Below are 15,846 nucleotides of genomic sequence, written 5' to 3' on the forward strand. Positions count from 1 at the left end.
GATGACCCGATATTCACCCGATCTTATAACCGAACTCTATTTGACCAAACTTAAAAATAGATTTATAATTATGTAAAAATCAATTTTTACACACAAAATTCGATTTTAAATCGACCGAGAACACTTAAACCGAAATAAACCTGATGACACGAATGAGAACCTTTATATCCCACAAATTCATAAACAACGTCAAATATGTGGTGTACACAAGACCATATTAGATGTAATATCTTTAACACAAATATTAACATGACACATGGAATGTAACCAAGTTGGGCCAGCTAGGCAAAAAACCAACCAATAAGAGAAGAAGTCTTATCTTGTAGTAGTATACCCTATCTCTTTATCCAACACAAACACCCAAATGAAAACCAAGCCACCAAAATAACTGTCATATTTCACACTCTGATCTCTTGTGCTCACTTCTTGCAGACACACAGGAAGAAAAAATGGCAGCCTCATTACAAGCATCAACAACATTCTTACAACCCACAAAAGTAGCATCAAGAAACAGCCTTCAAATAAGGTCTACCCCAAATGTTTCCAAGGCTTTTGGTGTTGAACCAGCTGCTGGTAGAGTCTGTCTTTCTCTACAATCTGATCTTAAGGAGTTTGCTAACAAGTGTGTTGATGCTACTAAACTAGCTGGTCTCGCTCTCGCTACTTCCGCCCTCATTGCCTCTGTATGTCTCCTAATCTTAGCTTTAATTAGTCCCATTTGAATTAAATTGAGGATTGGTTTTGATTCGGTTATGTTTGATCATTAGTATTAGTATGTGGTTAACTAGATGTGTTAAAGTTGAAGTAGTTCTTGCTGTTTGTTGAATATGCTGATGCAAATTGTGCTAAGTTAGTAATGGTCCTGTTTTATTTTTTTTGAATTTATGTCCCATTTAGACTTTTATCGTAATCACACCCGATCTATCCAGCTCATAGAAGCCATGATCAGATTTAGGAAGGGACGGAAGACCACATACCATACCCTTATTAAAAGAGAAAAAAGAAATTGTGTTCAATGAGACATTCGACTCGAGAAATACGACTTCACTATGTTATAATTTGAAAATCAATGTAGCATATACCCTGAATATATTTTGGTTAGAATTTTGAATGCATTAAAAGCGATTTTCACATTTGGCAGGAAGTATTTCACTTCGAATGAGGGGTGGGTGAAATTTGAACTCGTAACCTCTTAATATCAAGTCTAGAAATTAACTCAACTAAAAGTTTAAATTGATAATTGAAATCTCATGATATATTATGTATTCCAACAATTCTAACCTTCAAATTAAAATACACTCCTTGATCGAAATTGAATAAAACAACCCTAGTTAGCATGTCCTGGATTTTTTATGTTAGAAATTATAGTAGCAAAAAAATTTAAGTACGTGGTTAACAAATTTATTTTCGAGTTTCCATCACATTATTTAGTTTGAAACTAAATTGTGGATGGAAAACTCAAGAATTATGGCCTATGCGGTCTATGAGAAAATTAAAATTAAAAGTGTTAGACTTAATTGAGACAAAATGAGAATATTGTATAGAAAGGAAATCCACGTTAAAAAAAAAAAGTTGCATTTTTTTATTGTTGTATAATAAATTAAGTCCTAAAGTCTAATCTTAAATTTCAATCAAAAGTCGCCAAATTCCATGATAATTTTCAAACACACTAACTTATCACCCCGAACCCTAACTTATCCAGAAGGGTTGATAACTCTGACTCTGACCCTAAATTATCGTTCCCTTCCCCAACTCCGTCTAAACAAACAGCCTCTGTATGCAATTCGAATGGATTATTATGTGTAATTGTTATCATTCTACAATGCTAATGACTGATTATTCTTGAGTTGGTTTTATAACTCAGGGGGCTAATGCTGAGGGAGTGCCAAAGAGACTAACCTTCGATGAGATTCAAAGCAAGACATACATGGAAGTCAAAGGAACCGGAACAGCTAACCAATGTCCAACCATTGATGGAGGATCCGATTCCTTTGCATTCAAGCCAGGCAAATACAGTGCCAAAAAATTCTGCCTTGAACCAACCAAGTTCAGAGTCAAAGCTGAAAGCATAAGCAAAAATGCCCCACCTGACTTCCAAGACACCAAGCTCATGACCCGTTTAACCTACACCCTCGATGAGATTGAAGGCCCATTCGAAGTTGCCTCAGACGGCACAGTCAAATTCGAGGAAAAAGATGGTATCGATTACGCTGCTGTAACTGTCCAACTTCCTGGTGGTGAACGCGTGCCATTCCTTTTCACCATCAAACAGCTTGTCGCTACTGGTAAACCCGATGGGTTTACTGGCGAGTTTTTAGTACCTTCATACCGTGGATCCTCCTTTTTGGACCCAAAGGGTAGAGGTGGATCCACAGGGTACGACAATGCGGTGGCATTGCCAGCAGGAGGAAGAGGTGATGAAGAAGAGTTACAGAAGGAGAATATTAAGAATGCTGCTTCTTCAAAGGGGACTATTACTTTGAAGGTTACAAAAAGTAAGCCTGAAACAGGGGAACTAATTGGTGTTTTTGAGAGTCTTCAGCCATCTGATACTGATTTGGGTGCTAAAACTCCCAAGGATGTTAAGATTGAAGGAATCTGGTATGCACAACTTGAGCAATAGATCTTGATCTTTTGGTTTGCTGTAATCTTAAAGGGATTCTGAATCTCTTGAAGAGAAAACTGATAAATGATTAGTATTTGCTTTGTAAAGAGTATGTCTAAAAACTTGCAAATTTCAGTTTTGCATAAAAATGGTTGTTTGCCTGATCAATCATAAATGTTTGTGCAATTAGAATAATGTTGCTTCAAGGCGTACACCAAAATTAATTTTTAGACACAAATGAAGTGAGTAGAGGCGGAGCTAAAAGAGAGTGGGCGTACTCATGTGAGAAGGGTCTATTAGAGTATATACTAACATATCATAAGGCATCAATCATCACTTAAACTTTTGATTGAGTTGGTTCTTTGATAAGGCTTATCGACTAACTTGAATATGAACACTAGATAAAGAGTAGTTGCACAAGGGTTGGCTTGGCCTGGCCTAACACACGGTATACCTAGAATAGGCGTCCGATGCTTGTGGCCAAGTCGAAATAAGATTAGACGGACATTTACGGACTATGTATATACTTTATAATTCATATTCATAAATTGGTGAAAGAACAATGCTTTGGCGAAACAGAAAGAAATACAAGAAATATTTGGGAAATTGTAGGTACACAAGTGTCGTTCATGAACCTAGACAAGATAAACATGTGTCTAGAGCCTAGAGTTAGAAGGGGCTCAATATTTCAACTCAGCAATGTTGTTACGTAGGAGTTAGGATGTAGAATACCGTTTGTAAAATGTAAACTTTACTATAGCGACATCTCAAGTGAGCATGCATTTTTATTAGTTAGTTCTTTTATCAATTAAGAAATAAATGATGCAACAACATTTATAGTGATAATTAGAATATATAAGGGTCATTTTCTATTATTTTGCCAAGAACCCATTTAAAATCAAAACGAACCCTCTATAAAAAGGGTGTTCTTTTTCATTATGCCTAAAACCCATAAAAATATCTAAAATGGCAGTGCAAATACAGCTCAACAAGTTTAGGGCATAATTAGTTGAGCTCAGATTATGAACGACAACCAAATCAAAGCAAAGACCACATAACAAAAATAATTAACAATACCAGATCAATGTTGAAAATTGTTATCACTTAGCTCTACTGATGACAATTTCTGACACTAAAACTGTTAAATGTTTAACCGTACCATACATACATTTATCAAAGGCAAAGTAATTAAATAAATTAATATTGATACTTTAAACTAAAGGATTTACAAACACTGTCCATTGTTATTTTAACCTTAAAACAAAGAAAATTATGATTATTATAATAGTTTTAATCCTAATTCATGTCTAACTAATGACAGACAATGCAATCTAAATTCAAACGATGAGTTTAAAAATGAGCAATTTGATGCTGTGCATCATAGGAGTATATGCTTAGTGCAGTCTTTTGTTGGACGTTAAATTGTAAAATATTTTTTTTTTCTTTTTTTCTTTTTTTTTAAACGCAGTAGCATTCATTATTTTCATTTTTATTTTTATTTCTTGCATCCGTTTTTAAAATGTGTGCACCTCGTGTCTCCCTGTTAATATACCGACATTCACTATAAGTCCAACCTAATTTAACACGAGGTTCTATACTATATATCTATTACTTTTAATGTTTTCTATACTAAAATCTTTATGTATAACTCAATTCAATTCTCAAATCTTAAAGAATAATGATGAATGTGATATGTTATATACTTTTAACACGTTTTTTACGTATAACTTTTTTATCATATTAACTTCTGATATCATATTAAGACCGCTCTAACAAAAAAAATAAATTGATACTTAAATTTCCAAGATATATTATATTAATAGCAAGCCTATTATGACCTCTCTTACACATCAATGACATCATTCAACATTACATGCTGAAAAGTGTTACAAATTGTTGTTTATGGTAATGACATGTCAATTATTAACCATATATCTTTTTTATGCACAAATTAGTAGAATCCTCACTTTATAGACAAACAATATCCATAATATTTCATAGAAACATGTATCGTGTTAATTTTATTAACTGAATTTGTACATCGGACCATGAAATTGTGTATTTCATAATTAATTTGGTGGTTTAATGGTAAAGAAGTTTTAAATAATAATATTGCTCATGCTTTCAAAAAAAATAATTATAATTTCGAGTTAGAGGTTCAAATCTTGTTAGCAACAATTTTTTATTCTATTTCATATATTTTTTGACGCCTTAATTTCTTATTTCATGGCTTCAATCTTCTTTATAAAAACATATAAGTGAGAGAATCGAATTTATACTCTCCGAAAAGTATCACTCTTCTCAATTAAAATAATATAAATTCGATTTTTATTTAATTTTTTTTTTATTTTATCCTGTAATTAATAAAAAAAGTTGATTCGCACGTGATTATGTTTTAAGCATAGAGATTGAATTATGGACATAAGATTAATTTAACAATTTTTCAACCTTTGGTGCATGGTACTTCCTCCCATCTATTATACTACTTGACATATGATAATGATATATGTCATTGACAAATATTTTAGAATAAATATAATATTAAGTTTTGGGAGCCAGCTATGTGAATCACGAGACATAAAAGCACTAGTCCTCAGATTTTAGGGGCTCGGGGCGAAAAATAAATTATGAACTCTAACTATAAAAAATATTTTTATAATTATAAAATTTATAATATCAAAAAAATCTATACAACAACAATAGAGCTCGAGGTTATTTGCTTTTTGTTTGATAAAAGTGCATTTATAATTCAATAACTAGTAAATAAGGTTATTATTATTATTAATTGCACTTTGGCATGATGTTAAATCATAAACTCACAACTTAATAATATACAAAGTCTCAAGTTCAATACATATGAAAGTAAAATTTATTTATTTTTTTCGTGGATTCTGGACTCAAATCCTTCTTACCCTTGTCTAGGATCGACCCTCCATGAAACAGTGAATTTAGATAAATTTGGTGCTTAAATACAGCCCGACAAATGGAACAATCACTATTCACTACTTACGTTTCTTATGTTTTGGAATTTGTATAGTGTATTTATCTTTATGTATTTTAACAAGGGCCATGATTGTCTTCTAAATTTACTAAAGAACAAACAAAAAAGGCGTTACACAAGTTTGGAATTGTTTCCTAAACAAGCCATGGAAAAGCGAAACATAAAAACTAAGTTCAATTGTTTACTCATTATCATCATAAATATCTTTTATATTAATGACTTTGTCTAATTTTTATTTGAGCATATTTACTAAGATATATATTAAAATCTTAATATTTCTGTTGGTATATAATTAAAAATTATAAAAAGTTAATATTAATAATCTTTGCATTGAGACGAATCAAACAAGATCTCACTTGACTTTATTTTCAATTATAAATTAAAATAAAATACAAATTAAAAATAAACTGTGAATAGTAGCAAAAACCAAATAGGACAAAATCACCGAAACGGAAACGGAGGTAGTTATAAATAATACCAATACAAAAAACATCTTCGCCACTTGGTAAGCTGTAGCTGAATTTTTTTCGTTCAATTCGTGTGGCTTCATTTGAACTCGAAATTACTTGCTATAGAAGATGATTCAGGTGTACTAATTTGATATCTAATTCTTTAATTATTTCAATTGTCATAAATAAGCCCCGGAAAATTATGTCAACCCGGTAAAACCGATAATGCTTTAATTATTTCAATTATCTGTACCCGGTAAAACCATTTAAAACCGAACCAATTATTAACCGAAGACAACCCAAGACCATTTAAAACTCTACACGAACTTCAACCGACACCGAACTGATGCTAACCCGATAGCTCGAATAATCAATCTTCAACCGAACCGTGACTAACCAACCCGACCCGAGTGTGACCCGTCGTAACACGCATCCGAAATATAACCGATCTGAAATACAACTGAACCGAATGACACCCGTTCCAAAACCGATCCGATCACCCGAATGAACACCTCTATAAACTAGTATAGAAAGTTGTACAATGCACGAATCTATTAGTATGAAATATATAAAAATATAACTTCAAAAATTATTAATGCAAGTATATCTTGTCGTGATAAAATTTATTGAACACATGACTTTTTTAAAGCAAAAATTAAATACTTATTTTTTAAAAATTATCTATCGGAGACATCACTTTGTCATTCAATTAAATATATCAAACTATAGGTTAAACATATAGAATATCTATAAATAAATCATATAAATACCTTATCTAATTTAGCTCCAATTTTTTAAAAAATCTGATTTTAAATTAGGTAAATATTGTCATATAATCAACTATTATCCACTAAAATAATTTCTTTTGTCAAGGTTCCCCTAAGGATGACATTTGTCATTTTTCAACATTTTGATTAGTATGTATGATTAAAATATTTAAATGTATAATAGCAATTCTTTAAATATAACTATATTTATAGTATTTCAAATTCTTTAATTATTTATATTTAAATTAATTATGCATTGTTAAGTTTAGTTGGACTTATTGTCAATACAAGCATATAACTAGAAAAATATGAGATGCATACACTTCATAAGCTAAAAAGATATCATTCCAAAATCATATGACAATGGGAGGAATAACTCCATTTAAAGTGTACATACCATTTTCAATTCATTAGTGTGGGATAAACTATCCCATCACATCACTCACATGCGAACCCCACAAATTCACATGTGGGAGTAATCAATTAAGTACTTTCAATTTCCAATTACAATCTTAACTTCATCCTTTATTGTAACATTTTGCAACTTGGATTCTTCAACCATTGATGTATTATTATTGAAGCTTTTGGAGGGTATTACTTTGAATCATCAAATCATCTTGTTCATCCTTAGATTGCACCTAAAAGAGTAACTTCTAGGTATTACTTTGAATCATCAAATCATCTTGTTCATCCTTAGATTGCACCTAAGTAAATTCTATCTTTGCTTATATTGTTTTCAATTCATGTCACTAAGTTATCTTTGATTGTTTGCCTTTAGTTTCATATATTCATGCTTGTAGTTCTTCAACTTATATTGCACTCATCTCTTTAGGATACTCTAGTTTAATTTATTCATCTATGGTTCTTGGCTTGTTTACAATCTACAATTTCAATATGAGTTTGAGTGAGTAGTTTGTTTTAGCTTAGGTTAGGCATTATCACCATGTATGTAGTTTGAAATGCTTTCTTTACCTTTGGCTTGGTTGTGTTGTTTATGGTTAAAGATGAATTTTGCTATCATGTTGTAGTATTGTTGAATTGAGGGCGAGAGTTGATTTTTAACGATAATCTATGCTTAAAAGTTAAGACATCTCCATGAGAATAGGTAGATGCTTTGATTGGAAATGTTGAATGTGTGTTTCATGTCTTAAATTATGCTTAGCTCCATGAGAATAGGTAGTTGAGTATGATTTAGGAAGCTTTTGTTGCTCGAGAGAGAACGTTAGTACTTATGATACGTTCTTCCCCATAACAAAATATCCATGACCTTAGGTTAAAGTTTAGTAAAACACTACTTTGGTGAGAAAGCCTAGCCTATGCCTCTTAACTTATTAATCATTTTATCCTTGCTTTACTTCATTGTATCCTTATTTATTTTTATGCTTTATTTTCTTTAAGCACTTTTAATTGCTTGCTTTAATTATTTCTATCACCAAACATCTTATTATACGTTCGAACACACTAATCGATCAAGAAACTATTGACTTAACCCCCACTTCTTGTGGATTCTATCTGTACTTGCAGTCATACTAAGCTACGTAGTGCACTTGCGTTATTACTATTGAAGGACGTAAAGTCCCGATCAGTCGTACGCATCACTTTTTTCCAATTTAGCGATCAAATGGCAATCAAAAGTATTGTCGCCATATTGTTATTTATTTGTAGTGTTTCTATTGAGCTGGTTTATTATATATTTATCATCAAGTGGTCACTTATAAACTTAAAGTGATCGATCAGTTACAATTTTTAAATAACCCATTATAATAAGTGATTACTTTATTCATATATTGTGTGACACGGCATACATTTTCTTTAACAAATTAAATTTCATGATAAAATCAAAAAAAAAAACGTAGCCCAATATGTGTACACAAGCAAGCACAACAACCAGATAAGCCACAAAAGTGCTTGTGGATGTTGGATAGGGGAGCATAGCTATTTCAGTTATTCACATGGGTTAGTATAAAGCATGATGGTGGTTGGCATCACAAACATATAATACAAGCAATAAGAAAGGGATGCCAATAGCGGGCTCCATGCATTAAGACCAGAGCCGTCTTAAATATTTCGAAGGTCCTGTGTCAATTTTTAAATAAGGCCTCTTTATAACCAAAAACTCATTATTTTCATTAAAATTATTAAATATATTTCAATACAAGTTAATATCAACCTGTTGGAATAAAAAATTAAAAACTCATACTATTGCCTATTGATTTGAGACTAATTTTGTAATTCTTTCTGCAAAGTGTATGGGTTGTTCGAATAATTTTAAGACCTCTATTCATATGAGGCCCTGTGCTGTAACAAGGGATACACAGCTTGTGGACTGAGCCTAATTAAGACTTGAAATTGGTCTTTTCTCACAAATACTTAGCTCCCAAACAAATTGAGTAAAGGAAGTTTAAATGAGAAGACATAGTCATTATTTACACTGTACTAAGCCCCATGATTGATGGGGATTGGGGAGAGATCTCAAGTTTATCTAATGATATATGGATGAGATGAAATGACTATTATTAAAGTTTTTTTTAGCAATTAAGAAAATATATTAACTTTAAAAAAATATTTCACAATCAAGGTTATAAAATGACTATTATTAAAGCTTTATTATAGAGATATCTTAATTTGGAGTTATTCTCGATTGTTTTTAGCATGTATAAGGTGTACCATCGCTCGGAGACAATTAAATTAGAGGCTTCAAATATTTGTTTACAACTTTATTTTACTTAATTATATTTGCATATATGGCTCAAAGCTGTGAAAATATATATAACTAAAAGGGTAATAGAAAAAATATTGTCATTATCAAAATATAATGTGTGTAGTGTCAAGATTAGGTGAAAACAATTAAAGGGGTGAAAACTGGAAATCAGACTGACATACATATTATGGCAACTGGTATACATACTATCTTATAGGGTGTATACATTTTTGAAAAGGAAAATATTCATGTTATTTACAGAAATGTCATTCGAATATGTACACTTTTTAAGCATCTATGTACACCTTTTAGAAAATAACCCATTATTTACAGAATTGTCATTGGAATAAGTACACCATTTAAGCTTTATATACACCTGTTTTCAATTTTCATCATTTTAATTGGTTTTCAATATATATATATATATATATATATATATATATATATATATATATATATATATATATATATATATATATATATATATATATATATATATAATTGTATATTTTTATAATTTGTTATGATGCGTATTCAGAAATGTTGAGGCTAAAATTACTTAAAAAGTGAAAAAAACGGAAGTAATAAACTAGTACATCATGATCATCATCATAATCATCCTAATAAGTCTCGCCTAGTAGAGTCTCTTTAATTTACAGAGGTTATGGACTCGTTATTTTCTTATTTTTATTTTATTAATTGAACTTATTCATAATGAAATCCACTAAACTAGTTTTCTAAATCTAACTTGTTTTACTAATTACTAAATTGTATAAATTAGGAATACTCATTTTAATACAAGTCAATAATTTTTGTTAAACCAAACTTATTTTTTGAAAAAATTGTAAATTGAAATAGATTGTGACAAAATCTTTATTTTAATTTCAGATATAATTAACAAAGTGTGTACTTTAGACCTTTAAAAAAACGATTGCCACGATCATACAAATAAAGATCAATAAATTGGCCTATTATAACTCACACGAGACTCATAAAAAATGTGGCTTAAAAAATATTAAAACTCTTGTAAGATGTTGCATACTGTAATCACTTACATGTTAGTCTAATAAAAATTAAATTTATAAATTTTCACCGAAAATTTTAAATTTTTTAAAAATTTGGAGTTGCAGTTTAATATTTGAAAAGGTCATTTTAGACATTGAAATATGCATTTTAGGTCTTGAAATTAACAATCTTGAACTTTTGAAATGGACATTTCAAGACTTAGATTATTCATTTTAACCTTTGAAGGAAGATTCGAACATGGAATATGGTTTTAAGAGTTGAAATTGAGATTTTAAGTCTTGAAATGACTGTTAAAGGATTGAAGTAGATAGTTTAAATATAAAATTATATTTTTTTAAGAAGAAAGATTTAGATTTTGAGTAGGAATTTTAAGTGTTAAAACACTAATTACAAACTGATATTTTAAATTTTAGAATGAGCGTTTGGTGGGTTTTCAATTTTTTTTATCAAATCACTTGCACGGATGTGATCCGCATAGAAGATTTTGTGATATTAAAAATCAACAAAGAAGAATATAAAAATCTTTTTCAAAGTAGTAAAGATTTCCTCAATATCGAAATTCCATATATATATATATATATATATATATATATATATATATATATGCAAAAATAAACTAGAGTATAAAAAAATATTCTCTTTTTTTGTTATATTTTTTTTTAAAAAAAGAATATAAATATATCAAGTTTCATTATCTATAAATATATTTTATAAAAAATTATAAACGTTATATACTAATTTTTTTTACATTGAAATGAATTTAATAAGATCATATATAAATATATCTTAAATTTTATAAATCTAAAAAATTATACTCTTTAATTTATATCTTTATATATAGAATAATCCAAACATAAACTACGCAACCAACCAAACGATAAAATTTTAAAAAAATTAAACTAGGACTAGTAAAAACTAGGAACACTCACTTATGACTTAAATAAAGTGAATTTGTGTTATTTTGCCTACATCCAAACATGCCCACAATCATCTTCAAAGGACACCATAATTTGTCCTAAACAATCACGAATCGTGATGACATAACACGAAGGATTTCTCCAAAGACGAGCCAAAAACTTTTTTTTTTTTACACTAATTAATTTTTTATTAGGCCAGTTTAAACAATTTTTTATGAAATGCTAATTTGTTTTTAGAAAAAAAATCACTTCATATGCATGGAGTTTAGTTTTATTTTTTATTTATTTATATTTTTAACTAATGAATCATTTATATAGACTCATTTCACAATAAAACAGTCTTATAGGCCGTTTATAAAAAAGATTGCCAAAAAATTTCAATTCATCAATGCCACCCAAAAAGAGCAAATATTATTTGCCTTATAATAAATCATATAGTAATCACAAATTCTTCTGAGAGACAATCTCTATAAAAGACCATTTCTAATTTAATCAGTCTATTATTATCTTTTAGTTTTAGTTTGATTAAGTTTTAATAGGTTAGATCAGAAGGACCGTCTCTGGTCATATAATCATAATAATCCAACAAGTGTTGTAGGAAAAAATATTATACAAAATAATTCATGTGCACATCACATGACAAAGCTACTATTCATTATTCAAGTATAAACATATGATCACCGATAATTACATTTCCTAAACTACCCTAAAATTCTTATGTTACAATTTGAATCTATATTCAGTATACATATACAAGAGATTTGAGTTTCATCTCGATTTAAAGTGCATTTTGTATGTTACTTTTGCAAATAAGCTCTAGACTCTTAAGTTTGATTTACAAACCTTTTTATTTGTGTTTCTATTTTACCTCAGTTTATATATCAAAAAAACTTCCCTTCAAGAAAAACAAAAATAATTACTATAATATTTTTGTGAATACCATACACAGAAACTCTACACAAAATTCATTAGAATTCCGTTAATAAAGCGTCAACGTCATCTTTCATTAATGATTCCAAGGTTCGCCGGGGTGACGGCGGATGCGGTACCTTCAACATACGAAAATATTCTCTTACATCAAACGTTACATTCTTTGTTAAATGACTTAAATACACCTCAACTGACTTTGGAACAAACGGCGGCCGTTCAACCTCCATTAGTAGGTCCCACCTCAAGCCTTTAAAAAACTCATGCTCTTTAATTTCCTCCGCCCCTTTAAAATGACCCAATCGTTTATTCGGATCTTTCTCCAATAACCGTTCAATCAAATCAATCAAAACCGTCCGTTTCCCTAGAAACTCCGGCCGTTTAGTCAATACGTTTCGATATGTTTCTTTCCGATTTTTTCCTTGAAACGGCGTCGTACCATACAACATTTCATACGCCAAAACCCCTAACGCCCACCAATCAACCCCAAATTCGTGTCCCTCCCCTCTAACCACCTCCGGTGAAACGTATTCTTCCGTCCCCACAAACGAATTCGAGCGTTTTCCATCAGCGAAACTCACTCTCCTAGGGGAAACCCGAGCTGTTTTCGCCATTGACCCGTATTTTATGATTCGGGTCAAGTTATTCCGTCTAAAAGGTAGAGCGGGTTTAAGTTCACGAAACGGAATAATGCCATGCTCCTTAAGTCTACATGAAAGATCAAAGTCCGTGAGAGTCACGTGACCTGAGCTTTGAACAAGTACATTTTCTGGTTTCAAATCACGGTAAGCAATCCCCATACTATGAAGGTGGGCAAGCGCACAGACGATCTGAGCTAGGTAAAATTTAATTGCAGAGGAGCTGAAAACACGGTCGTTTTGATGATAACGGAGAGTGTTAAGATCACCGCCGGGACAAAATGGGATGGCCCAGCCAATTAACTCGTCGATTTCAAAAGAGCCCAATAAGGTAGGGAGATAAGGGTGGTGGTTGACGGAGGATAAAACGGACAATTCCCACCTCGCACGATGTACGGCGCTGTGTTGTTTGTGATGGAAGAGAGATTTTTCGACTACTTTTAAAGCGAAAGGGGAAGTGCATTCCGGGTCGGTGGTCCGATCATGAGCTAAAAATAAGGTGCCCGTTGCACCTTTTCCGAGGATTTTGATTGCCCTTATGTTTTCTATTTTGAGGGGTTTTGGGTGGGACTCCATGATTGTGGAGAGAAAGAAAGAAATAGAGGAGACGGTTGGAAGTTGGAATTTCGAATCAGAGGGGAGTGAAGATAGGAAAGAATGATGATGATGAGCGCATATAAATAGTGAGATTTTCTTATGTTTCTTTTTTATCTTGTGTTATTTGTTTTCTTTATTTATTTTTGAAAAATTTAATGTGATAACATTGAATTTTTGTCTTTTTATGGGTGATAAATAATTTTTTTTTAAAATTTGGAATTATTTTTTATTTCTAAAAGTTTGGTTAGCACTTTAACACTTAATCATAGGTCACGTCAAAAATAAAAGATTAATAATTTTTTCGATCGCAGATTGTTCATTGCAATTTTTACCAATTTGTGACCAACACATTGTTAGTAGCAGAATGGTCGTATATTGCGTCCAAGTCCAACTAATTTTGATTGTGCTTTTGGTTGTAGATTTGCGACTAATTTAGTATTGGTTGCACTTATAGGCGGATTTAGGTGTGAGGGCACCTATGGGTTGGAGGCAAGACCTAAACCAACCGTGCTATTCATTTTTCTTTACTAATAAGAGATTTTAATTGCACTTAATATAAGTTCAGAGACATACAACAAAGATCAATTTAATGCAGTTACAATTTTCAACACACACACACACACACATATAAATATATATATACATATATATATATATATATATATATATATATATATATATATATGTGTGATGTTTTGAATTTTTTTTTTTTATCAATTGTGCTCCTACTGAGTTTCAACTCTAAATTCGCCACTCATTGTAGCTTATGCTTCACGTGTTGTTTTGTAGTGTATTGTGTATGTTGAGATTAGAGGTGTTCATTCGGTTAATCGAGTTAATTTCAAGTTAAGTGTTTTGAATCGGTTAAATTAAATCTGATCTCGTTTCTATGTAGCTAGAATTTTACATAATTATCAATTCATTTTTAAAATCAGATCAAATTAATATCAAATCATTAAATTTATTTGAAGCCTTCTAATCGGAATGTTGGCATTACCTATTACTTAAAATTTTTTGTTATAAATGATTCTTGTAAAGTTTAAAATATGTAGCACTCAAGTAATCATAATAAAGAAATCTGGTAAACTTCAACAACGATCAGTAATTAGGAATTACTCCTATATGATGACGACAAGTGTAAAAGCTAGAAATTAATTTTTATTCAGATTTTTTTTCAAAGCTTTAATCTAAAGCAGCCGCTACTCATTAGCCTTCAGCAGTATTTAATCATAGGCATCCTTCTGTGTTGCCTTATGTCTGTATTATTCTCGACATGATTCCCTGAGTTAATGTTCATCAACCCTTTCTTTATTTTTAAGATTTAAAATTTTGATTAATTAAGTATGAAATTTTGAAAATTTTAATCAATTAATTAAGCCTTTCAATTTAATCAATATGGCAGTCACGTGCTCATCTTACTATTTAATTGCAATAAGATCAAATTATCAATACTTCCTTCTCCATGTGTAAAGTTTAAATGACTAAAATAAAATCATGTTGATCATGCTTTTATATTATCGAGTAACCATAAATAAATATCACATAACGAGAAAGTTAAGAAAATGTGTACCATTTTTCTCCGAAGGTGGTGCTAAACCAAGTAAGAGAATAATAATAGGAAAATAAGAACTTAAAAAAATAAGCTTCAAAAGAGAAAGTCTTCAAGGCTCCAAGCTTCAAAGAAGTAGATCTTCAATTACCCAAAAGAAAATGATATCCAAGCTCCAAAAGATAATACTTGACTTTTCAAAAGTTGATGATTATTGGCTTAAGAAGTGATAAGATCAAGCTCCATCCTCATTTGATTCTTCAACAAATAAAAAGGGTATAAAGTTAGTAAAATGTTAATGAAGTGAAGATATAAGAAAGAATGGTAGAAAGATTTGATGATGGGGGTGCAAGTGATATCATGGCTAAGGAGAGGTATTTATAATGGGTTTTGGGCAACTTTGATTTAGAGTGTGTAAGTGATATGTGTAAGAGTTGGAGTGTGTAAGGGGATGTGTAAGAGTTTGGAGTGTTAAAGAAGGTTAACTTGTGTAAGGAAATGGTGATAGCTTGTGTAATTGATGAACATTATGGATTGATGTAGAAAGGATTTTGGTTCATCAAATTTTTGTTCTAGTTTATACTAGTGAAATGTTTTAGATTAATGGAAAAGTATGATTAAGGTTTGATTATGAAAATATGATAGTTTACTTAGAAAATTTTAGTTAAA

The 15,846-nt window shown here is 30.6% G+C and overlaps 2 protein-coding genes across 2 annotated transcripts; one reads left to right on the forward strand and one right to left on the reverse strand.

Annotated features, from left to right (window-relative positions):
- The first annotated feature begins 248 nt into the window (after positions 1–248).
- LOC130817411 (oxygen-evolving enhancer protein 1, chloroplastic) lies at positions 249–2,800 on the forward strand. The gene is made up of 2 exons (XM_057683101.1): positions 249–683; positions 1,865–2,800. Exons 1-2 carry the CDS (start codon positions 450–452, stop codon positions 2,621–2,623), a joined length of 993 nt encoding a protein of 330 aa, XP_057539084.1. The 5' UTR covers positions 249–449; the 3' UTR covers positions 2,624–2,800.
- Positions 2,801–12,071: 9,271 nt separating this feature from the next.
- LOC130817412 (serine/threonine-protein kinase UCN-like) lies at positions 12,072–14,134 on the reverse strand. Its single transcript, XM_057683102.1, has one exon. The coding sequence runs from the start codon at positions 13,605–13,607 to the stop codon at positions 12,435–12,437; it is 1,173 nt and encodes a 390-aa protein (XP_057539085.1). The 5' UTR covers positions 13,608–14,134; the 3' UTR covers positions 12,072–12,434.
- Positions 14,135–15,846: the final 1,712 nt, after the last annotated feature.

The sequence above is a fragment of the Amaranthus tricolor genome, chromosome 7 (assembly GCF_026212465.1).
Source record: "Amaranthus tricolor cultivar Red isolate AtriRed21 chromosome 7, ASM2621246v1, whole genome shotgun sequence".
NCBI lineage: Eukaryota > Viridiplantae > Streptophyta > Magnoliopsida > Caryophyllales > Amaranthaceae > Amaranthus > Amaranthus tricolor.